This window comes from Sinohyriopsis cumingii, chromosome 12, assembly GCF_028554795.1.
Source record: "Sinohyriopsis cumingii isolate HCF-2022 chromosome 12, ASM2855479v2, whole genome shotgun sequence".
Taxonomy (NCBI): domain Eukaryota; kingdom Metazoa; phylum Mollusca; class Bivalvia; order Unionida; family Unionidae; genus Sinohyriopsis; species Sinohyriopsis cumingii.
Window position 1 is genome coordinate 9,486,744 of NC_142972.1, and position 25,361 is coordinate 9,512,104.

The 25,361-nt window shown below is 34.5% G+C and overlaps 1 protein-coding gene across 3 annotated transcripts in view; it reads left to right on the forward strand.

The window, feature by feature from the left end:
* Positions 1 to 25,361, forward strand: part of LOC149785987 (CAAX prenyl protease 1 homolog) — a 58,052-nt gene that overhangs the window by 29,199 nt on the left and 3,492 nt on the right. For all 3 annotated transcript variants that reach the window (XM_089976253.1, XM_089976254.1, XM_089976255.1), the window contains exons 7-9: positions 3,535 to 3,676; positions 8,734 to 8,882; positions 15,593 to 15,832. In XM_089976253.1, the coding sequence (XP_089832379.1) occupies positions 3,535 to 3,676; positions 8,734 to 8,882; positions 15,593 to 15,832 (531 nt within the window). The remainder of the gene's footprint in view (positions 1 to 3,534; positions 3,677 to 8,733; positions 8,883 to 15,592; positions 15,833 to 25,361) is intronic.

Here is a 25,361-nt window from a genome sequence, read left to right on the forward strand (position 1 = left end):
ACAGATCTGTCATTCCACATTACACAGGCAAATTAGGATAATTAGAAAGTAAAGACACAGATCTGTCATTCCACATTACATAGGCAAATTAGGATAATTAGAAAGTAAAGACACAGATCTTTCATTCCACATTACACAGGCAAATTAGGATAATTAGAAAGTAAAGACAGATCTGTCATTCTGCATCATACAGGCAAATTAGGGTTATTGGAAAGTAAAGACACAGATCTGTCATTCCACATTACACAGGCAAATTAGGATAATTAGAAAGTAAAGACAGATCTGTCATTCCGCATCATACAGGCAAATTAGGGTTATTAGAAAGTAAAGACACAGATCTGTCATTCCACATTACACAGGCAAATTAGGATAATTAGAAAGTAAAGACATAGATCTGTCCTAGGTAGATTAGGATAATTAGAAAAGTAAAGAAATAGATATTCCAAATTACACAGGCTGATTAGGGTAATTAGAAAGTAAAGACACATCTGTCATCCCACATTACACTGGAAGATTACTGTAATTCGAAAAGTAAAGAAATATGTCATTCCAAATTACACAGGCAATTTAGGATAATTAGAAATTAAAGACATAGATATGTCATTTCACATTACACAGGCAATTTAGGATAATTAGAAAGTAAAGACAGAGATCTGTCATTTCACATTACACAGACAATTTAGGATAATTAGAAAGTAAAGACATATTATTCCACATTACATAGGTAGATTAGGATAATTAGAAAAGTAAAGAAATAGATATCATTCCAAATTACACAGGCAGATTAGGGTAATTAGAAAGTAAAGACATATCTGTCATCCCACATTACACAGGAAGATTAAGGTAATTAGAAAAGTAAAGAAATATATGTCACTCCGATTTACACCGGCAGATTAGGGTAATTAGAAAGTAAATACATAGATCTGTCATTTCACATTACACAGGCAGATTAAGGTACTTAGTAAAGACAGAGATCTGTCATTCTCCATTATACAGGCAGATTAGGGTCATTATCACGTCAATGATCTTTTTTGTAACATGCTAGAAAAAGACCTCGTATATAAACAGTGGTCATTTTGAGCTGTCTTGAAGCTGTTAGTTCTTATTACGTCAAAGTATCTTGCAGATTTTAAATATGTGGCTGCTATTATGGCCATCTTGAAAATCTTGGCATCGATACTCTGCTGAATAGATGGTCATCAACATGGGCTTATTATGATGCTTGGTTGGTCATAAATGAAAATGGTGCCAATCGTATATTCAATATGGCCACCACAGCATCCATCTTGACAAAATTTAATAAATGAAGAAATGGACATATCTAGGATTCCAGGAAATTATTTTGGTCAAAAAATCATCAGTCTTCTTGTTACATTAAAGAACTACAGGAATGACATTAAAATCAACAGTGCAGATATTTTATTCGTTGTTAGAATGTTATTTTTAGCACCTGTTATTTTATAATCTATTTGCTCATTTAGAAACTACAGTTACCTCAGATTGTCTCTCAGAGGGTTGAAGTTTTTTGATTAGCATCTGAAAGAGTGTTTGATGTGAGATGAGGTCAGGGTTATATATGGCAATACCACCAACCTATGCTGTGTTCAGTGTGTATCATACACATCTAATTACACTAATATAAGGTATATCATACACATATAAATACACTAATATAATATTTATCCTATTCAGGTAATTACACTAATATAATGTGTATCATATTCAGGTAATTACACTAAGATAATATTTATCATATTCAGGTAATTACACTATTATAATGTACATCATATTGATATAATTATACTAGTATAATGTGTATCATTGTTGTAATTACACTAATATAATGTGTATCATATTCAGGTAATTACACTAAGATAATATTTATCATATTCAGGTAATTACACTACTATAATGTACATAATATTGATATAATTATACTAGTATAATGTGTATCATTGTTGTAATTACACTAATATAATGTGTATCATATTCAGGTAATTACACTAATATAATCTGAAAATGAACTTGGGTTTTGTTTCGGTGTACAGCATTATCCCAAGGAGGGTCTATTTTTTAGCTTTAGCTACTTCAAAATAACTGAGTTTTGTTTACCCATTTCTGCATGTGCCTAGTGCTTGCAATGAGAAACCTGATTACCTCGAGTTTTTGGGCTGTGGATTTTCACCACTACCAGGGTACTTGCAGAGTAATAATTCAGTATCACTATGAGTGAAATCAATAATTCAGTATCACTATATGAGTGAAATCAATAATTAAGTATCACTATATGAGTGAAATCGATAATTCAGTATCACTATATGAATGAAATCAATAAATCAGTATCACTATATGAGTAAAATCAATAAATCATTATCACTACATGAGTGAAATCAATAATTCAGTATCACTATATGAGTGAAATCAATAATTCAGCATCACTATGAGTGAAATCAATAATTCAGCATCACTGAGTGAAATCAATAATTCAGCATCACTGTATGAGTAAAATCAATAATTCGTTATCACTATATGAGTGAAATCAATAATTCATTATCACTATATGAGTGAAATCAATAATCCAGTATCACTGTGAGTGAAATCAATAATCCAGTATCACTATATGAGTGAAATCAATAATCTAGTTTCACTATATGAGTGAAATCAATAATCCGGTATCACTGTATGAGTGAAATCAGTAATCCATTATCACTGTATGAGTGAAATCAGTAATCCAGTATCACTGTATGAGTGAAATCAGTAATCCATTATCACTGTATGAGTGAAATCAGTAATCCATTATCACTGTATGAGTGAAATCAGTAATCCAGTATCACTGTATGAGTGAAATCAGTAATCCATTATCACTGTATGAGTGAAATCAGTAATCCAGTATCAGTGTATGGGTGAAATCAATAATTCAGTATCACTGTGACTGAAAATAATAGTTCAATATCACTATGGGTGAAATCAGTAATTCACTATTGCTATATGAGTGAAATCAATAATTCAATATCACTATGAGTGAAATCAACCATTCATTATTGCTATATGAGTGAAAATCAATAAATACATCATACTTGTAGATGAAACATACATTATTCGTATTTCTTTTTACAAATTTTATACATTGTATAGTGACAGACTCGTATAATCATCATATATGTGTATAAATATGATACATTATATAGTGACAGACTCATATAATCGTCATATATGTGTATAAATTTGATACATTCATTATCCTTGGTGAGTTACACGCTCTTATTAGTTCCATTTAATAACGATATAATTTCCTTATATCAGTTGTTGAACTTGGTGGCATCATTCTGTTAAATCTATTGCTAGACTTTATGTGTATGAGTGTAGTGTCAGATTCATTAATTGTTCAGTTGCATTACAAATAAACATCTCATTCCCAAAATTGTTGTCAATAACTATGCTAATATCCAACCCCATTGCTAAAATCCAATCCCTTTGCTAAAATCCAATCCCATTCTGGCTTCATCCTGTTGCAGTGATAACTTTTCTTTTCAGTTTCTGATCACCATATATCCTGACTACATAGCTCCATTGTTTGACAAGTTCACCCCTCTCCGTGAAGGAGACCTGAGGAAGAAAATAGAGGATCTTGCAGCTAGCATTGAATTTCCTCTAACCAAGTTGTATGTTGTGGAAGGTAAGCCCATTAGTCATGCAGTCACTTGTGCGTAGTTGTATATAGTGAATATTAAGCAATTAGTCATAGTCACTTAAAGTTGTTTGTAATGGAGGGTTAGCCCATAAGTCATACAGCCACTTAAAGTTGTGTGTAGTAAATAGTAAGTCATTAGTCATACAGATACTTAAAGTTGTATGTTATGGAGGGGTAAGCTTATTAGTCATGCAGTCACTTTAAGTTATTTTTACTGGCGGTTAAGCTTAATAGTCTTCACAGCCTTTTAGTAGTCACCCAGGAGACTTGTCTGACACTTAAAGATGTTGTTTAATAGAAAAATAACCTAACTTAAAAATCCAAATTTTTTCCCTGCTGCAAAATTGGTGTTTTTGCAGTTGATCTTGTATTTTTTATAAATATAATATACTTGCTTCCTAATTTTACAATTTTGAGCACAAAATAGAAGATTATTTCATACTTGTTTTAAATTATCATGTACTGAAAAGTACAGAAAGTGATTTGATACATTTTTTGGGTACCAGGCAGCTTAACCCAGGATAAAATATGGCAACATGTACTATATGTCTTTTGTACATGGAAAGTAAAGACCTCATATAATTGAAGGTATCCACCCATGACACTCAAGTGAAGAACAAAGAATCACAATTAAATTAGCCTTCAAATAAAGCAGTGATCATCACTTGTCTCAGTTATTAACAATAAAGTTAAATAGACACTACTGTGATAGTCGGGAGCCAATGAACATTGATGTCATTGTTTTGTGTATATTGAGGATGAACAACAGGTCATGGGATCAGCCAAAATCACATAAATTACACTCAGTAGCTCATTTTTCATGCTGTTAAGAATAAAGTAATGCAGTCACATAGTTATCATCACTGTAGTCACATAGTTGTCATCACTGTAGTCACATAGTTATCATCACTGTAATCACATAGTTATCATTACTGTGGTCACATAGTAATTCTTGCCATTTTTTGCATCTTAAAAATTTTACTCGTCAATATATGAAGCAGAAACCTCTAAAGTTGGTGCCCCCAAAGTTGTAACCTTTTAAAATTTACCTGGTACAGGTACCTCTAAATTTAAAATGGGTTGGAAAGGACATTTAAGTGAGAATAATTACAGTATTTAATAAGGGGCAAGCAAATAAGATGTTTTAGCATGCTGTTAGTCTGAATGTGTTGACTTATCTTTCTTGTAGTTGTTAGGTTAGTTATCTGTCTTGTAGTTTCTAGTCTATTATTATGGTGAGGTATAAGTCATGTAGCAGATAGTGCTGACTTGTAGCAGATAATGCTGACTTGTAGCAGTTAGCGCTGACTTGTAGCAGTTAGTGCTGACTTGTAGCAGTTAGTGCTGACTTGTAGCAGTTAGCATGTCACTATGATGAGTTATATCTCATATGACAGCCATCTTGAAAACTCAACTCATAAAGGTCATATTAACATGGTGATTTCACTGGAAGATTTTTTTATGATATCTAGTTTTTTTAAAATGAATATGTTTCTGCCCAGACATTCAATACGGCCACAACAGTGGCCATCTTGATAATCTTGTTTTAGCTATTCTGTCTGAAAGGATGGTCATGTCAGCGTGAGGTTTTCACTAAAAGACTTCTTATGATGTCTGGTTGGTCCTAATTGAAAATGGTGTAATCTGAAATTTAGTATGGTCACAACACCTGTCATCTTGAAAATCTTACTGCTACTCCTTCTCTAAAGAAAGTCATATTAGCATGTTTTTTTTTTTTTACTGGAAGACTTCTTCTGGTGTCTAGTTTGTCTTAAATAAAAATTGTAATGATCTGATATGGCTCCATGGTGGCTATCATGAAAATCTTATTGCTGCTCCTGCTAGAATGAAAATCCTATCAACATTGGACTTTTACCTGAAGGCTTCTCAAGATATCATATTTAGTACTAAACAAAAATGGTGCCGATCTACATCCAGTATGGCTGCCTTCTTCAGGATTTTGTTATTGCTACCCCAGCCTAAATGGAAAGTCATATTGACCAGGGGGTTTCCTCAGAAGACTAATTATGATAATTGACAAGGGGGTTTCCTCAGAAGACTAACTATGATAATTGACAAGGGGGTTTCCTCAGAAGACTAACTATGATAATTGACAAGGGGGTTTCCTCAGAAGACTAACTATGATAATTGACAAGAGGGTTTCCTCAGAAGACTAACTATGATAATTGACAAGGGGGTTTCCTCAGAAGACTAACTGTGATAATTGACAAAGGGGTTTCCTCAGAAGACTAACTATGATAATTGACAAGGGGGTTTCCTCAGAAGACTAATTATGATAATTGACAAGGGGGTTTCCTCAGAAGACTAACTATGATAATTGACAAGGGGGTTTCCTCAGAAGACTAATTATGATAATTGACAATGGGGTTTCCTCAGAAGACTAACTATGATAATTGACAAGGGGGTTTCCTCAGAAGACTAATTATGATAATTGACAATGGGGTTTCCTCAGAAGACTAATTATGATAATTGACAAGGGGGTTCCTCAGAAGACTAATTATGATAATGGACAAGGGTGTTTTCTCAGAAGACTAATTATGATAATTGACAAGGGGGTTTCCTCAGAAGACTAATTATGATAATTGACAAGGAGGTTTCCTCAGAAGTCTAATTATGATAATTGACAAGGGGGTTTCCTCAGAGGACTAATTATGATAATTGACAAGGGTGTTCCTCAGAAGACTAATTATGATAATTGACAAGGGGGTTTCCTCAGAAGACTAATTATGATAATTGACAAGGAGGTTTCCTCAGAAGACTAATTAAGATAATTGACAAGGGGGTTTCCTCAGAAGACTAATTATGATATTTAGTTGGGTCTGAATGAAACTGGTCCAGATCTGATCTCATATATGGCTGCCACAATGAACATATTTAAAATCTTGTAACAAATTCTCATATCAACATGTTTTTTTTAATCAAAAGTCATCTAAAGGTGCTTAATTTGTCCTGAATTAAAATGGAATGGTGCCAATCTTGCATCCAGTATGAAAGCTACAGTGGCTAATTTGGAAATCTTATTGATCAAGTACAATAGAGATAGTCTCAGCACTAAGCAATTATAAAGAAGAATGGTATTGTCTTAAATTCCTGAAGAATCTTTTGCCATAAGAGTTAGTCCCTATACAGGACTCATTTTATTTAGTTTGATGTGCCCAGTTCTGATTTATCAGTGCATTATAGAAATGCTTCAGTTTTTGGAACTGGGAAGAATTAAGTATTATTTTAGATCAAGAAACATGTATAAAATTCCTAGTTTTTGGAACTGGGAAGAATTAAGTATTATTTTAGATCAAGAAACATGTATAAAATTACTAGTTTTTGGAACTGGGAAGAATTAAGTATTATTTTAGATCAAGAAACTTGTATAAAATTCCTAGTTTTTGGGACTGGCAAGAATTAAGTATTATTTTAGAACAAGAAACATGTATAAAATTCCTAGTTTTTGGAACTGGCAAGAATTAAGTATTATTTTAGATCAAGAAACATGTATAAAATTCCTAGTGTCGTGACGGTGGTTAATACTGTACAGTTGAACACAATTGTGTATGAGTATGTTTATCTTGACTTAGTTAGTGTTTCTTAGTGTTTTATGATCTTGGCTTAGTATTTGTTGGTATCTATGATCGTGGCTAAGTTAGAATTATTGTTTATGATCGTGGCTAAGTTAGTGTTTATGATCTTGACTAAGTTAGAATTATTGTTTGTGATCGTGGCTAAGTTAGTGTTTATGATCTTGACTAAGAATTATTGTTTATGATCATGGCTAAGTTAGTGTTTATGATCTTGACTAAGAATTATTGTTTATGATCGTGGCTAAGTTAGTGTTTATGATCTTGACTAAGTTAGTGTTTATGATCTTGACTAAGAATTATTGTTTATGATCGTGACTAAGTTAGTGTTTATGATCTTGACTAAGTTAGTGTTTATGATCTTGACTAAGAATTATTGTTTATGATCATGGCTAAGTTAGTGTTTATGATCTTGACTAAGAATTATTGTTTATGATCGTAGCTAGGTTAGTGTTTATGATCTTGACTAAGAATTATTGTTTATGATCGTAGCTAAGTTAGGGTCTATGATCTTGACTAAGTTAGAATTATTGTTTATGATCATGGCTAAGTTAGTGTTTATGATCTTGACTAAGAATTATTGTTTATGATAATGGCTAAGTTAGTGTTAATGATCTTGACTAAGAATTACTGTTTATGATCGTGGCTAAGTTAGTGTTTATGATCTTGACTAAGTTAGAATTATTGTTTATGATCGTGGCTTAGTTAGTGTTTATGACCTTGACTAAGTTAGAATTACTGTTTATGGTCATGGCTAAGTTAGTGTTTATGATCTTGACTAAGAATTATTGTTTATGATCATGGCTAAGTTAGTGTTTATGATCTTGACTAAGTTAGAATTATTGTTTATGATCGTGGCTAAGTTAGTGTTTATAATCTTGACTAACAATTATTGTTTATGATCGTGTCTAAGTTAGTGTTTATGATCTTGACTAAGTTAGAATTATTGTTTATGATCGTGGCTAAGTTAGTGTTTATGATATTGGCTAAGAATTATTGTTTATGATCCTGGCTTAGTTTTTGTTAGTGTTTTTATGATTTTAGTGTTTATGATCGTGGCTAAGTTAGGATTTATTAGTGTTTATGATCTTGTAATAGTGTTTGTAATCTTGGCTAAGTTATTGTTTATTATCTTTGGCTTAGTATTTCTTAGTGTTTATGATATCTGATAGCAAGGCAGCTTATCTATCAATCTATTTTTCCAGAAGACTATTCTCTTTGCATGAAAATGACGCAGCAAATTTGTTTTTTAAAATTATAATTTCTGATTGTTTAACTACCAGCTTGTTTGATATAAACACATAAATGGTCATAAGTGAAATTAATATAAAATTCATGTATATATTATTCTTAATTTTCATTTAGTATTCAATTAATCAAGTTAATTTGAAAAATAAATTTTCTTTGTTTTTAATAGAAATGTTTTCTGTTGTACGTTATTTCTTTTAGGTTCCAAGAGATCCTCACACAGCAATGCTTACTTTTATGGGTTCTTTAAGAATAAAAGAATTGTTCTATTTGACACTCTGCTGGAGGATTATGTTCCTGAAAGTGAGAAGGTAGCCAAAAATGAAACAGATAGTTCTGGAGATGGACAGGTACATTTGTCTATCCTTAGTGCATATTTCTAATATTATAGTCTGCTGTTTAGTAGCAGTAATAGAACACCTGCCACTATTACATTACTTACCTTTTCCCCATGTCCAAACTGAAACATCCTGTTCTTCAGTTAGTATGGAATGTTTTAGAACATTAGAACAGAAGGAACACATTTAAGTCTTGCTCCTGTGTCATAGACCCATATGGAATACTCTTCCTCTTTTCTTTGGATGTTTGCACATAATAGACATGCAAATTGGCTTGACAAATAATTGCCCTTTTTTGAGTTCAAAAGCATATTTTTGGCGTTTTTGTTAGAATTTGCATTGATCGAGAGTTAATCCCCATAGTCAGTGCTAAAAATTTAAGTGTTAATTTGTGGTTTTGAGGTGTCATTGTGAAGAGTTGCTTTAACAGTTTGTGTACTCCCTTTTTGTTTTGGTGATAGGGTAAGTATTACCTACCTTTTTTTAGTTCCTGCTTTTGTTGATTGTTTGCATGAATATTCTTTTTCATAATATATTTGAATGAATGTTCTTTTTCATAATATATTTGAATGAATATTCTTTGTCAGAAGATAATGTCCCAGCACTGTTGTTTCAGAATATAATGTCCCATGGTGCTGGTAAGTGTGGGCATACAAAGGCTTCTTGAGATCCAAGAAGTAGGTATGTGTGGGCATTAAAAGGCCCCTTGAGACACAAGTCATGGGTAGTTGTGGGCATACAAAGGCTTCTTGAGATCCAAGAAGTGGGTATGTGTGGGCATAAGAAGGCTTCTTGAGATCCAAGGTGTGGGTAGGTGTGGGCATTAGAAGGCCTCTATATCCAAGGTGTGGGTATTTATGGGCATTTAAAGGCCCCTTGAGACCCAAGGCATTAGTAGGTGTGTGGGCATTAGAAGGCTTCTTGAGAGTCAAGGTGTGGGTATGTGTGGGCATTAGAAGGCCCCTTGAGACCCATGGCATGGTTAGTTGTGGGCATAAGAAGGTTTCTTGAGATCCAAGGTGTGGGTATGTGTGGGCATTAGAAGGCCTCTATATCCAAGGTGTGGGTATTTATGGGCATTTAAAGGCCCCTCGAGACCCAAAGCATTAGTAGGTGTGTGGGCATTAGAAGGCTTCTTGAGATTCAAGGTGTGGGTATGTGTGGGCATTAGAAGGCCCCTTGAGACCCACGGCATGGTTAGTTGTGGGCATAAGAAGGCTTCTTGAGATCCAAGGTGTGGGTATGTGTGGGCATTAGAAGGCCTTTATATCCAAGGTGTGGGTATGTATGGGCATTAGAAGGCCCTTTGAGACCCACACCAATATGCATAGCGTACACTGGGTTGTGTGAGCTTGGATGGCTGTCCAATCTGCTGTCTTTGGATTGATGAATTATGGGACTTCCTTGTCTTCTTTTGACAATTCCCTCTAGGAATAATTCAGATGGTGCAACTAGTAACAGTAATAATAGTAAGACTTTCATAGTTAGATGGTGACCCAAGGATCCCTGATGCTTAATCCAGTGTTGTTAGTGCCAGTGTGGGTTCATTTCAGTGTCCATTCCAAGTGAGGAGAAACTCGAGTGAGTCACACCTCCACCCTTTGGGTGCAGTCTCAGTTAAGGTGAAAAGGAAATCAAACTTTCCTGAGAAGGTACCACAGTGATGTTGAATAAATAGTTCTGATGTGAGTTGACTCATCAGATCAGTGTCACCGGACCAGCATTTGGTGACCTGCTTACCAGTTGCCAGTCACTGGTCATTGAAGTTCCTTTATTGGTCTAGGGACAGAGATATGGTTGATACACCCACCATCTCCTGGCTACAGATCTATCGTGATGGGGATAGGGAATTGGCCTTTACTTATCTGACAGGGGAAGCATTCATGGTATCATGGATGTCACTGCCTTGGCCTCAAGACAGGATAGTCATTACGGGTTATTGAGCAGTCTCATCTTCTCCATCCAGGAAAAATAAAAAAGGGGAGGGATACGCAGAGTCTGAAAAGGATGAGAAGCATTTTCATTCTTCAAGAGGGTTCCTTAGTTAAGGCAGTCTGATCTCCCTCAGTGAGGGGCTGTGGAATATAGAAATATCCCTATTACAGCAGAGAGACAATGGAAAGAACAGTCCTTCTATTTGCAGGAGCAAGCACAGGATGATATTCTTTCTGTGTTGGTGAACTCCAACACGTTTGCTGAGGAACAGGTGGAGATGGTTTTTTTCCCACTGTTTGGGTCCCTGGCAACCTCCAACTTTTTGTGCCAGGTGTTGGAGAAGAATGAGGTTCAAAGATAAAAAGATTCAATTTTGAGAGATGATGTGGGAAGGGTAGCAGCAAATTCACATCCAGACCTTCTATTGCTCCAGCATTCAACAATAGTCTGGTACTTTTACAGAAGTTGTCTTGAGGATTAGATTGCCAGGCTGCAGAAGGGGTGGTTGGTCCCCATGTCTATCACACTGTCCGCAGAGCTACTTGACTTCCGCAGGGACATTGTTTTAGAGACTTCCAAGGTCTTGCTAGAAATCAGCAAAAACATTCTAAGGTCTGCACCATGTCTGACATGCTTTTCAGAGGCTTTATCCCTTCCATGACATGTTAGGATTTCAGGGACCAACAACTCTGATTCCTTAATGTCACCCCAGATCTGTTAAAAACGGGTCAAGAAGCATCTTCATCCTGACTGCCCCTTAGGCCCTTTGCTCAGATTTTTCAAGCAGTCTTCAGAGCACTGTCAATTTAATCCTCCATCTCATCTGTCGTTCAAAAGATATGGTGGCCAGAAAAGACAAATGAGGAAGTCTTCAGAATAGTCCCTCTTCCCCTGGAACAAGGGAGCTGGCCCTAGGGACTTACTTGCTTTTTATCATGTCTGTCTCTTCCCAGCATCCCCATGGTGGTTTGGCTATCCCATTTTCAGGGTTGATTCAGCATTGCTGACATGTAGGTTCTTTCTGCCAAAATGGAGGGCTATCAACTTTGGTACAGCAAACTTACTTTTCCTTTATCATGAACCCCATCTTCTTTCACCAATACAAACTGGATCACTAAAGAGAAGAGGTGCACCTTTCTGCAGAAGGGAACAGTCGAGAGTGGGTAATAGATGTCCAGGTTTCAGGTTTTTATTCCCAAATTTGTCTGCTTGTAGAGAAAGGCATAAAGTTTTGACTCATAACTGACCTTTCTGCCTTTGAACAACTGACTTTCGGAAGAACACTTTCAGATGACGACTTCCCTTCTGTCAGGAATGCCATAAGGCCTTCTGACGTGGTCATCTCTATTGAAATTGCACAGGAAATAGCTCTGGCTTTACCTGGGCCAGGAGGTATTCCAAGTTTGAGATCTGCCATTCAGACATGCTTCCGCTCCCATATCTTTAACCTGGGTGATGGGATAGTTGCAGTCCACCTGAAGTCCCTTAGAGCTTTATGAATGTGGGGATGAATTTCTTCACATACCTCAGGAGTGTCCCTGTATACTAAATTGGAAGCACGATGTGAAAGAAAAATTGAAAATTTTTTGTGTGGAATTTTCTGCTAATTAAATTTTAATATTCAGGAGATTTCAGTGGAGGAAGGGAGACACTTTCATCTTTGGAAGAAAACCCTCCAGACCATGAGGCTGGCATGTATGGATATGGGTCTGTTCCTTTTGTTCTCGTGTGTTACTAATTGGAAGACAAAACGTTTTAGTTTGGATGTCGGGACTTTCATCCCAGAAAGGTATGCAGTGCATTAGTAGTAGGTGACTATTAAATAAAATTAGTTTATCACCCCAAGCTACATATACCTTGTCTTCCACATAATGCATGTAGGGAAGGTAAAAATCTGTCAGATCTCTTAAAGTCCGAATAATATAACAGAATAAAATTCTTGTATATACAAGCATGTCAAATGGTTACATACATATTTATGTATACACAAGCATGTCAAATGGTTACATACATATTCATGTATACACAAGCATGGTCAAATTGTTACATACGTATTCATGTATACACAATCATGTCAAATGGTTACATACATATTTATGTATACACAATCATGGTCAGATGGTTAAATATATACTCATGTGTACACAGGCATGGTCAGATGGTTACATACACATTCATATATACACAAGCATGGTCAATACATATGTATTCATGTATTCACAAGCATGGTCAGATGGTTACATACAAAGTCATGTATACACAAGCATGGTCAAATTGTTACATAAATATTCATGTATACACAAGCATGGTCAAATGGTTACATACATATTCATATATACACAAGCATTGTCAAATGGTTACATATTAATTCATGTATACACAAGCGTGGTCAAATGGTTACATATGAATTCATATATACACAAGCATGGTCAAATAGTTACATAAATATTCATGTATACACAAGAATGGTCAAATTGTTACATAAATATTCATGTATACACAAGCAAGGTCAAATGGTTACATACATATTCTTGTATACACAAGCATTGTCAAATGGTTATATATGAATTCATGTATACACAAGCATGGTCAAATGGTTACATATGAATTCATATATACACAAGCATGGTCAAATTGTTAAATATGAATTTATATATACACAAGCATGGTCAAATTGTTACATATGAATTCATATATACACAAGCATGGTCAAATTGTTACATACATAATTCATGACTAATGACTTGATTCATTTTTACCCACAGGATCACCTTCAGCTAACTTGTACTGATCTTGCCTAAATTTCATTGATCCTGCAAAAGTCAAACATAAGCCACTTTAGTTTTGAATTCAACATTTATTATTAATATCAACTCAAAACAATAACTAACTGTATTTCACAAAAAAGACTCCTTGAAAGTTTAAAGTTTATGTTAATTTTCTGTATCCAATCAGTTGTAGGTCCATAATGCAACCTCTATCCTCAGTGTCTTATGTATCTAGTCATCAGTTCTAGGTCCATAATGGATAGTCTCTATTCTCAGTGTCTTGTGTATCTAGTCATCAGTTGTAGGTCCATAAGACATAGTCTCTGGCCTCAGTGTCTTGTGTATTTGTCATCAGTTCTAGGTCCATAATACAGAGTCTCTGGACTCAGTGTCTTGTGTATTTGTCATCAGTTCTAGGTCCATAAGACATAGTCTCTGGCCTTTGTGTCTTCTGTATCCAGTCATCAGTTTTGTATCCAGTCATCAGTTCTAGGTCCATAAGGCAAAGTCTTTGGACTCAGTGTCTTCTGTATCCAGTAATCAGTTTTGTATCCAGTCATCAGTTCTAGGTCCATAAGGCAGAGTCTCTGGACTCAGTGTCTTCTGTATCCAGTCATCAGTTCTAGATCCATAATGCATAGTCTCTGGTTCTAGGTCCAGGTCCATATATATATATATATATATATATATATATATATATATATATATATATATATATATATATATATAATTAGTATGTACAGTCAGAGTGTACAATCAAACTTGTCAGTAGTGACCACTCTTGAGAAAAGATTAAATTGACGTTTATACACAAGTGATCTTTGCATGAAACTTCACCTTTTGGACTTTGATTTTGAACAAATACTATGCACATAATACTATTATCATTATTAGTATTATTATTATAATTATTATTATTATCATTATTATTATTATTATTATTATTACCTGACACTAGTTTGCAGTATTACTACTGACTCATTTAATTTAGTTCACTATTCAACAAAGTCATAAAATATTTTGTTCTAATTTATGTTTCACACAAGATTACTGTATCCTGCTTACTTTAATCTATCCAATAAATTAAATCCGATAAATTAAATAATTACTGAGGCTTAAAAAACTGAAAAATAAATCACACATCTTTGAGTTGTGCACCATGATGAAATACTAAGTTCACATCTTAGAGTTGTACAATTTGACAAAGCACTAAGTTCACATCTTTGAGCTGTGCAATTTGACAAAGCACTAAGTTCACATTTTTGAGCTGTGCAATATGACGAATCACAAAGTTCACTCCAAATTGACAGCTTACATATGACTGCAAAACAGAGGACTGACTTTTATATTTGGCCTACTTGCATAATTCAGATTTGGAACAGGTGTTTTCATTTCCCCAAAAAACTTTTGAGTTAACCTGTCACTCAGCATGACAGGGTCAAAAAGTTAGCTTATGTACAAGGCCTGCAATTAGTAGGGAATTAAAAAAGCTTGATGTATTAGGAACACCTGACCCTAATGAAATGGGATGAATTCTTATCTCTCCTCATAAATTAACTTTTTTCATCAGATATAAAAAACAAGATTTCCAAGAGTACTTGTCACACTGTCACCAATGGCAGCTTTTATTTCTGCTGTGATTGCATGACTGCATTTCCTACCATCTACCAAATAAATTGCTTTGACTCTGTTTCTTTCTTCTTCAGATATGTTACCCAATCATAAACATGGATCCATGTGTTATTCCCTGTGTCTAAACAATGGCTTCCTCCTCAAACACAAGTTTAATTTGCTTACATAGAGCTGGTGCTCCACTGACTGCTTAAAACACCATTTAAAAAACATTATTTGTTTAGGAAACACTTGGCCCATGACCACAGAAGCAGTTGATCATTATATACATGACTTTTATATAAGAGGTTTGCCAGGGGGAAATTAGAATGGCTGCTATGACCAGGTGACTGCTATATAAAGGTGACCATTGGGACAGGTTTGACTACATATATACATAATTTACAGGCAGCAGAAGAGAAGGAGATCCAAGCACCAGCTGAATCAGAGACGACACAAGACAAACAAGACAGTGAGTCATTGGAGGGAGGAGACATAGCAGGAATAAAAGGGAAGGAAGAACAAAAGAAAGAGGAAAAAAAGAAGGACAAAAAGGGATGTAATAATGATGAAGTACTAGCTGTCTTGTCCCATGAGCTGGGACATTGGAAGCATGGACACATAATCAAAAACCTTATCATTAGTCAGGTGAGAGTTAACAAGCAACAGCTTGATAAGAGTTTATCACATGGAATTATTAACAATGATATGGGACAAGCAATAGCTTAATTAGAATTTATCACATGGTATTATTAACAATGATATGGTACAAGCAATAGTTTGATTAGAATATATCAGATGGTATTATTAACAATGATATGGGACAAGCAATAGCTTAATTAGAATTTATCACATGGAATTATTAACAATGATGTGGGACAAGCAATAGCTTAATTAGAATTTATCACATGGAATTATTAACAATGATATGGGACAAGCATTAGCTTGATTAGAATATATCAGATGGTATTATTAACAATGATGTGGGACAAGCAACAGCTTGATAAGAATTTATCACATGGAATTATTAACAATGATGTGGGACAAGTAACAGCTTGATTAGAGTTTATCACATGGTATTATTAACAATGATGTGGGACAAGTAACAGCTTGATCTCATGGTATTACAGTGTGACCCCGCTATAGCATGCTCCATTAAACGCGAACTTGGATATAACGTGGTTGTGGCATGGCTCCCGAAATTTCATGTTTTTTTCTTGTGCACAAAACAAAATTCTTACAAAGTACGAAAAAAAGTAAAAAGTTGCTTATCATTTTGGGGAAGAGATCATGTATGAATAATACAGGACGATTGTGGCTTGGCTTTTGAAGTTTTATATGTATTTTTCTCGTATGCGAAAAAGTATTTTTTTTTCTTCTTAAAAGTAAGAAGAAGAAAAAATGAAAAAAAAGTTTATTCTGGGGTCGCGTAGGTCTTCGCCAATGTCGCAAACTTGGATTGTTTTTCCTTATTGGCTACAAAACATACCATGTGGCTTTTTTTATTTGTTGGCGACATTGTTGGTTGTTTAAACTTTTATATACAACCATTGGTTTGGAGTGCAGAAATTCAGAGGCCCTTATGAAAGGAAGCCGCAAACTGGATATAAAATGCACTGAAATTTATCTATTGTTACATACAAATTCTTTGTCCATATTGATAAACCATCTAAACAGTGCATTGTTATATCATAATCTGCTTATCCTGACATCTTGCATGAGTACTGTATGTTGTGAGATATCTGCTTTTTTGTTGTTGACATTTCTGGTAATGGAGATCAACCAGACGAGGCATTGTCTCATAATCTATCTTTCATCGGATTTTCGGCTGCTCGCTAGTAATTAATATATTTACATAGACTGACATTTGTATGTGGATGTTAAGTAAAATTCCTCTTCGTTTCACTCAGAATTAAATCCTTCAGAACACTCATATTTTCTGTAATAATCCCTGTCATCAGAACACCTGCGTCTCTATCGTCCATTGATGCTTTGTTAATTTTCAGATGCATGCGTGGAAGGCAGCATCACGCTGCTACCAAAAAAGTAATAAAAAAAAAATGCATCTTAGTTATTGGTTTATTCAGTAGGCATGGAGGGACAGTAACTAGAATAGTCTAAATGACGGCCAGTTCCTTTTGAAAAATGTACCCAGATAAAATAGTTTGCTGAAATTTCAAAGGAAACAGATTACATTTTGAAGCACCAACTGTTATGAAAATGTACTCAGCAAATGGAAAAAATACCAGTCTCAGTCATGCAGTACAATTATTTGATGTTGCCGCCACAATAAGAAATGGGCATTCGTTTGGTTCTGCAAAGCTGTCCTTTAGCAGTGACTTCAATCGTGCATGCATCCTTCATCAAAGAAAGCCGACTACAATCTTTCAATAACAGCAAAGAACTTTTCTTCAAAGGAAGTCAGTACCAAACTTAAATAAAAAACATGGAATCTGATGGATTTGTGCATTTTCCAACATGACTGGAACACGTTAACTGTGCTGTGAAAGTTTCCTTTTTGTAGGGATAAAGTTTATGCTTACGAACACTACCAACAGCGGCTTAAAACACAAACTAACTTTTACAGACTTGGAACGTACTTTAAAGTAAATGTGCTTCGTCATTCCTTACGTGATTATGCTATGTTTTTCCACAGAATTCAGACCAATATGACCTGTTACAAAATTAATGAATATTTTAAAGCTGTGTATGTGCATATTTTTGATGGAATCACTTGTATTGTGGATTCAGTGTATATGATGAGGTTCGCATGTGAGTACACGGTGTTGATACTCTATTCATGCTATACATTAGACATTTATATATAAACAGGATTCACGTATATGTACCAATTCATGGTTCTCTAAATAAAGTAAACTATTATATTATGTCTTCTCTGTTTTCACTAAAGGTGTATTTCTCATTTAATATGCATCAATTTAAGATTGGTAACTGTGCCGACGAAGCACGTATTTTACCGCCCGCATTTATTACCCCCCCCCCCCCATTTTTTTGTGGGGGGAGTACATTTTCTTCAGCTAACTGACTTCGTTGCATATAACATGGTTCGGTATATAACGCGGTCAGGTTTTATGGCTCCCAACTACCGTGTTGTAGCAGGGTCACACTGCATTAACAATGATGTGGGACAAGCAATAGCTTGATTGGAGTTTTTCACATGGAATTATTAACAATGATGTGGGACAAGCAGTAGCTTGATTAGAGTTTATCACATGGTATTATTAACAATGATGTGGGACAAGCAATAGCTTGATTAGTATATATCACATGGAATTATTAACAATGATATGGGACAAGCAATAGCTTGATTAGAATTTATCACATGGTATTATTAACAATGATGTGGGACAAGCAATAGCTTGATTAGAATTTATCACATGGTATTATTAGCAATGATGTGGGACAAGCAATAGCTTGATTTGAATTTATCACATGGAATTATTAACAATGATGTGGGACAAGCAATAGCTTGATTAGAGTTTATCACATGGTATTATTAACAATGATGTGGGACAAGCAATAGCTTGATTAGTATATATCACATGGAATTATTAACAATGATGTGGGACAAGCAATAGCTTGATTAGAATTTATCACATGGTATTATTAGCAATGATGTGGGACAAGGAATAGCTTGATTTGAATTTATCACATGGAATTATTAACAATGATGTGGGACAAGCAATAGCTTGATCAGAATTTATCACATGGAATTATTAACAATGATGTGGACAAGCAATAGCTTGATTAGAGTTTTTTTACATGGTATTATTTAAACGATTTTGTATTTACTCATTTCATTATGTACTAGTGAAATATATTATGATATGGTAAAGGTTAAGTCTACTACATCTATTACATTATGACATGGTACAGGGTAACTCTTGTACATTATGACATGGTACAGGTTAAGTCTTGTACATTATGACATGGTACAGGTTAAGTCTTGTACATTATGACATGGTAGAAGTTAAGTCTGTTACATTATAATCTGGTACAGGTTCAGGTTAAGTCTGCTACATTATGATGTGTTACAGGTTAAGTTTATTAATTACGATGTGGTACAGGTTAAATTTAATAATTATGACAACATGATATAAATGTGTATATTACAAGTATGTGATAAATTTTTTAGCTTTAAACATTTAAATTGTTAAGAGATCATTCTGTTGAAATAATTGTGTTTTGTCATATTAGAAATGGTCATATTTCTAATCAGTTTGTGTGAAAGTGAAGAAGTTCATTAAATACTTTTCTCATTTTGTACTGTTCAGGCTTTACAGAAAGATACCAGGGGCCCCGTGTGGCCGAGTGGTCTAAAGCGCTCATCGTTACTGATCAATGCCATCTCACCTCTGTCTGCGTGAGTTCGAGTCTTAGGCTCGGCTAATGTTGGTACGTGAGAAAGCGTGTCAGTAGCTTCTCGTGGGTCGGTGGTTCTTCCCTGGGTTTTCCAGGGTTCTTCCTCCACTAATTATACTGGCCGCCATGTATAGCCTATCTTGTGATGAAAAATGGCGTTAAACCCTACAACAATAACAACAACAACAACAGAAAGATACCAATTACTTTGTTTCATAAATTTCATATGAATTCTTATCCACTCTTTGTATTAATATATAGTGCATAGTACAAACCTCTGTTAAATAAGAGAAATTGCTCTAATATAAATCCACAAAAAGATACATATATACAGTGCAACCCCAACATAATGCGCCCTGCAATAACGCGAATTTGGATATAATACGGTCATGCCATGGCTCCCAAAATTTCGTAAATTCATTTGCACATGAAAAAATATAATTTGTTCAAAGTATGTGAAATAGTGCATAAAAAATTTATTATCATTTTGGGGAAGAGATGGCGTATGAATTCGAATATAATACGATCGCGGTGTGGTTCCTGAAATTTTAAATATCTGTGTAATTTTCTTGTAACGGGAATTTTATTTTTTTTAGTATGAGAAATAGTGTGTAAAACATTTATTATCATTTTGGGGAATACATCGCATAATGATTTTAATATGATATGATCGTGGCATAGCTTCTGAAATTTAACAATTGTGCAAGGTTCTTGAAGTGTTATGCCAAAATAAACATTATTGGAAATGTTACTTATTACTGATCCATGAGTAAAGCCAGTAAGTCGTCTTTGTGATTGTCTTCAATTAATTCTGCATACAATCGTTGCTCAAACAATAGCCGACATGTGGTTCTTCTTTAACTGCATACACAACCAAGCAGCAGACAATGGAGTGGTTGATAAAAGATTCTCACAATTTAATAAACATCAAAAATCGAAAGCTGCCAACATGTTTGCGGAGCTTGATGGTGTTATTAGACGCAATGAGTTGACCATTAAATAATATTCGCTATATTAGCTGGAAATTGAAAGGGTATGAAATTATACATGCGTTCAGCTTAAATTATTCTTTAAAAGTGACTTGTGACCTTTGCGGGCCTACTGCACTTAGTTCTCAGGTTTTACATGTGTATGGTGTTTGCTTATGAACTTGTTATTAATTTCCTATTTGTTATAGAAATATTTTACCGTTATAGAAAAGCAAGTTCACAAACGCAAGTCATTTTCTACACTTTGCACAATGATTAGTAAAGTAGTTTTCACACGATTCTTTCGATATTCACAAAATCTGAAGTAAAAGGTAAATGCACACTGAAAGCATGTGTTGATTGTTAATTATTCTTGCTGTAGTCATTCAAATGAATGGGCATACAAGCATTAATTATTGGAAGTTTAGAATGGATAAATGTACAAGGGAATGCATATGAGAAAACTTTAGCAGTATGAAATTTGTACAGACACCATTCATAGACCCTGGAACGTAATGAACCTTACACGTGCTTCGTGTTTCTTAACTTAATTTTGCTGTTAGTTTTTCCCATTGAATTCAGACACATAATGATTTGTGACAAAATTATTGAATAGTTTAAATATGTATGCAGTTTTTGCAATCGAATTACATGTATTTTGGATTAATTGCAAGCCCCAATGGTACGATATCAGACGGTAAGTAAACGGTGTCAATACTCTGTTCATGCTATATATTAGACGTTGAATTCAAACACAATAATCTTGGACAAAATTTTTGAATATTGTAAATCTGTGTGCAGTTTTTCAAAGGAATTACATGCATTATGGATGAACTGCATGCCACGACGGCATGATAGTAAATGGCTTTGATACCCTATTCATCATATACATTAGACGTGAATACACGTATATGTGCTAACAAGTGTTCTCTGAAAAAGTAAAATACTATAAAGCCCTGCATTGACGTGACCCCGCTATTAACGCGATCCAATTTTTGGGACCCCAATTATCGTGTTATAAGGGTTCCACTGTATATATATATATATATATATATAACCCTAACCCTAACCCTATATATATATCACAGTATATATATATATTATCCCAGCAATGCAATGTTGATTGCTAGATCATGTCTTGTTGTCAGCGTCAGAAAATCCAGATCATTACAAGATACAAAGCATCAAGTCATGATCTGGATTTTCTAATGCTGACAACAAGACGTGATCTAACAGTCAAGATACAATTATTAGAATAACAATAATTTTGTTGTATACCTATTGGTTTGCAGATAAATTAATAAAATACTAAAACTTCATTGAAAAATAAAGAAATTGCTTAACACTTAAACCTTTCAGATCAAACTTCATCTTAAGTCATAAACCAAATTTTTTTGGAACAGCTGATATGCATATGAATATTAGTTTTATGAATGAAGCTTGTGTATCAACAGTCATTTTATGAATGAAGCATGTGTATCAACAGTCATTTTATGAATGAAGCATGTGTATCAAGTCATTTTATGAATGAAGCATGTGTATCAACAGTCATTTCACGAAGAAGTATGTGTATCAACAGTCATTTTATGAAAGAAGCATGGGTATCAACAGTCATTTTATGAAAGAAGCATGGGTATCAACAGGCATTTTATGAATAAAGCATGTGTATCAACAGTCATTTTATGAAAGAAGCATGGGTATCAACAGGCATTTTCTGAAAGAAGCATGCGTATCAAGTCATTTTCTGAAAGAAGTATGTGTATCAACAGTCATTTTATGAATGAAGCATGTGTATCAACAGTCATTTTCTGAAAGAAGCATGGGTATCAAAAGTCATTTTCTGAAAGAAGTATGTGTATCAACAGTCATTTTAAGAATGAAGCATGTGTATCAACAGTCATTTTCTGAAAGAAGCATGGGTATCAACAGTCATTTTATGAAAGAAGTATGTGTATCAACAGTCATTTTATGAATGAAGCATGTGTATCAACAGTCATTTTATGAATGAAGCATGTGTATCAACAGTCATTTTCTGAAAGAAGCATGTGTATCAACAGTCATTTTCTGAAAGAAGCATGGGTATCAACAGTCATTTTATGAAAGAAGTATGTGTATCAACAGTCATTTTATGAATGAAGCATGTGTATCAACAGTCATTTTCTGAAAGAAGCATGTGTATCAATAGTCATTTTCTGAAAGAAGCATGTGTATCAACAGTCATTTTATGAATGAAGCATGTGTATCAACAGTCATTTTCTGAAAGAAGCATGTGTATCAACAGTCATTTTATGAATGAAGCATGTGTATCAGCAGTCATTTTCTGAATGAAGCATGTGTATCAACAGTCATTTTCTGAAAGAAGCATGTGTATCAACAGTCATTTTATGAAAGAAGCATGTGTATCAACAGTCATTTTATGAAAGAAGCATGTGTATCAATAGTCATTTTAAGAATGAAGCATGTGTATCAACAGTCATTTTCTGAATGAAGCATGTGTATCAGCAGTCATTTTCTGAATGAAGCATGTGTATCAACAGCCATTTTATGAATGAAGCATGTGTATCAGCAGTCATTTTCTGAATGAAGCATGTGTATCAACAGTCATTTTATGAATGAAGCATGTGTATCAACAGTCATTTTCTGAAAGAAGCATGTGTATCAACACTCATTTTCACTTCTATCACTGTTAATTACACTAGTTCTTTCATACAAGGGGGATGCATGTGTATCAAGTCATTTTCACTTCTATCACTTAATAACACTAGTTCTTTGATACAAGGGGGCAGCAGACCTATATATGTGATTTACAGTTATTGTGCAGTTGTCAGATTTTGCATCACAAGATTTCACCAACTGAGTAACTAGGAAAGTTTCTGTCTGAGGCCTGGCTGATAGCATTTTGAACTGTTTCTGGTGGGACATTGTGAGAGGTTTCAATTAAGAACTGGCCTGGGAATGACAGCATTATTTTGACAGTTATTTACAAAAGGATTGGACAAATAGCTGAAACTGATGATACAGATTTGTTAAAGAGAATGCTACTCATTTCTATTTTTATGTCAAGTCAGGCTATGGCATTGTTATTCACACTTGTCCAATTGTAACCAGAAAACCTCAAGAAACATTTGCTCCATCCTTGCTTGAGATTATGCTAATATGGGATCAGAAAATAACAACATCGTTTTCCTAATTATGGAGGGGCCCTGTGTAGCTGATATGGTATAAAGGCCTTGCCTTTACCAGTCACTGCCACCTCACCTCTGTCTACATGGACTTTACCAGTCACTGCCACCTCACCTCTGTCTACATGGACTTTACCAGTCACTGCCACCTCACCTCTGTCTACATGGGCTGAAGTCTTAGGCTTGGCCATTGTTGGTATGTGAGACAGCTGCCAGTAGCTTCCCATGGGTTGGTGATTCTTACTGGGGTTTTCCAGGTTCTTCTGCCACCAGTAATACAGCCACTATGTATAGCCTATCTTGTGCTAAGAAATAGCATTAAACCCCAAACCAATAATACAGCCACTATGTATAGCCTATCTTGTGCTAAGAAATAGCATTAAACCCCAAACCAATAATACAGCCACTATGTATAGCCTATCTTGTGCTAAGAAATAGCATTAAACCCCAAACCAATAACAGTAACCTACTTGTGGAATTTGATCATAGAATTCTGGCTCATTCTTGGGTAGAAAATTGATAGGTATAGATTAAAAAATATTATTGGTGTCATTATACTCTATGTGTACAACTAGTAGTGCAACATTTTACAAAGTGCACAATCTTAACAGACATCAATGGCATGTGCATACTGTTATTTCACTTGGCATTTTTTCCTAGTTATTCCATTTTTAGATGTTAATTGTACATACTGTATCTGAGAAATTTTGTATGGGCAACTAGTTCTACAACTTTGTATTACTTCCCTGGAACTTGGCAGACATGATTAACACTGTTCAATGGTCATCTTCATTTTTTTATCTTTTGTCAATGTTTATATGAATGTTCACTTTTAGATGCATGCATTCTACCAGAACTATTGCTCTAACTTCAGATACCACTCATTCAGATGGAGCTTGGTCATCTGTGTTCTATGGGCACATTTGTTTTATATCACTTCTGTTACATGTACCATATACACTTGCTTTTAAGTCGAGTTAAACTGCAAACAAGAAAGATCCTGATCTGCTGTAGCATAATGCACCAGCACATCAGGGTCTGTGTTGTTTGTTCTACTAAATGCTCATAAGAAACTGCACAAATCCAGATCACCTGGTGCATTATGCAATGGCAGATCTGGGTCTGTGCAGTTGCAGTTGGACTCATAACCATGTACATATGGTATGCTTAAATGAAACAGTTCTGACTATTTATGTATGTCATGGACAAAAGATTGACAATATATAAGGATGATTGAATTTGTATTTTCCATGTCAATCTATTTTAATAGCCCCTCAATGGTAACAATTCAATCAATTTATTTTAACAACCCCTCATTGGTAACATTTCATTTTTAGAGTTGTTTGATAAAACTTCGTGTCGGAATGAAATCACTACACTTCTTTTTGCTCACTTTAAACACAGCATAACATGGAAGCACATGTCACTTTTTATCAGGTTAGGTTAAAACTGCCACTAAAAATAATATTTATGCATCATAAATTTGCTAAAATTGTATGTTGTTAATATGCTCAAATGAAAAATGTCCTGAAATTTAATGATGCTAAAATATTATGCTTTATAGCACTTTCCAGATGTGTTTTAATTGAATCAACAATATTATGATTTATAGCACTTTCCAGATGTGTTTTCCTGGAATCAACA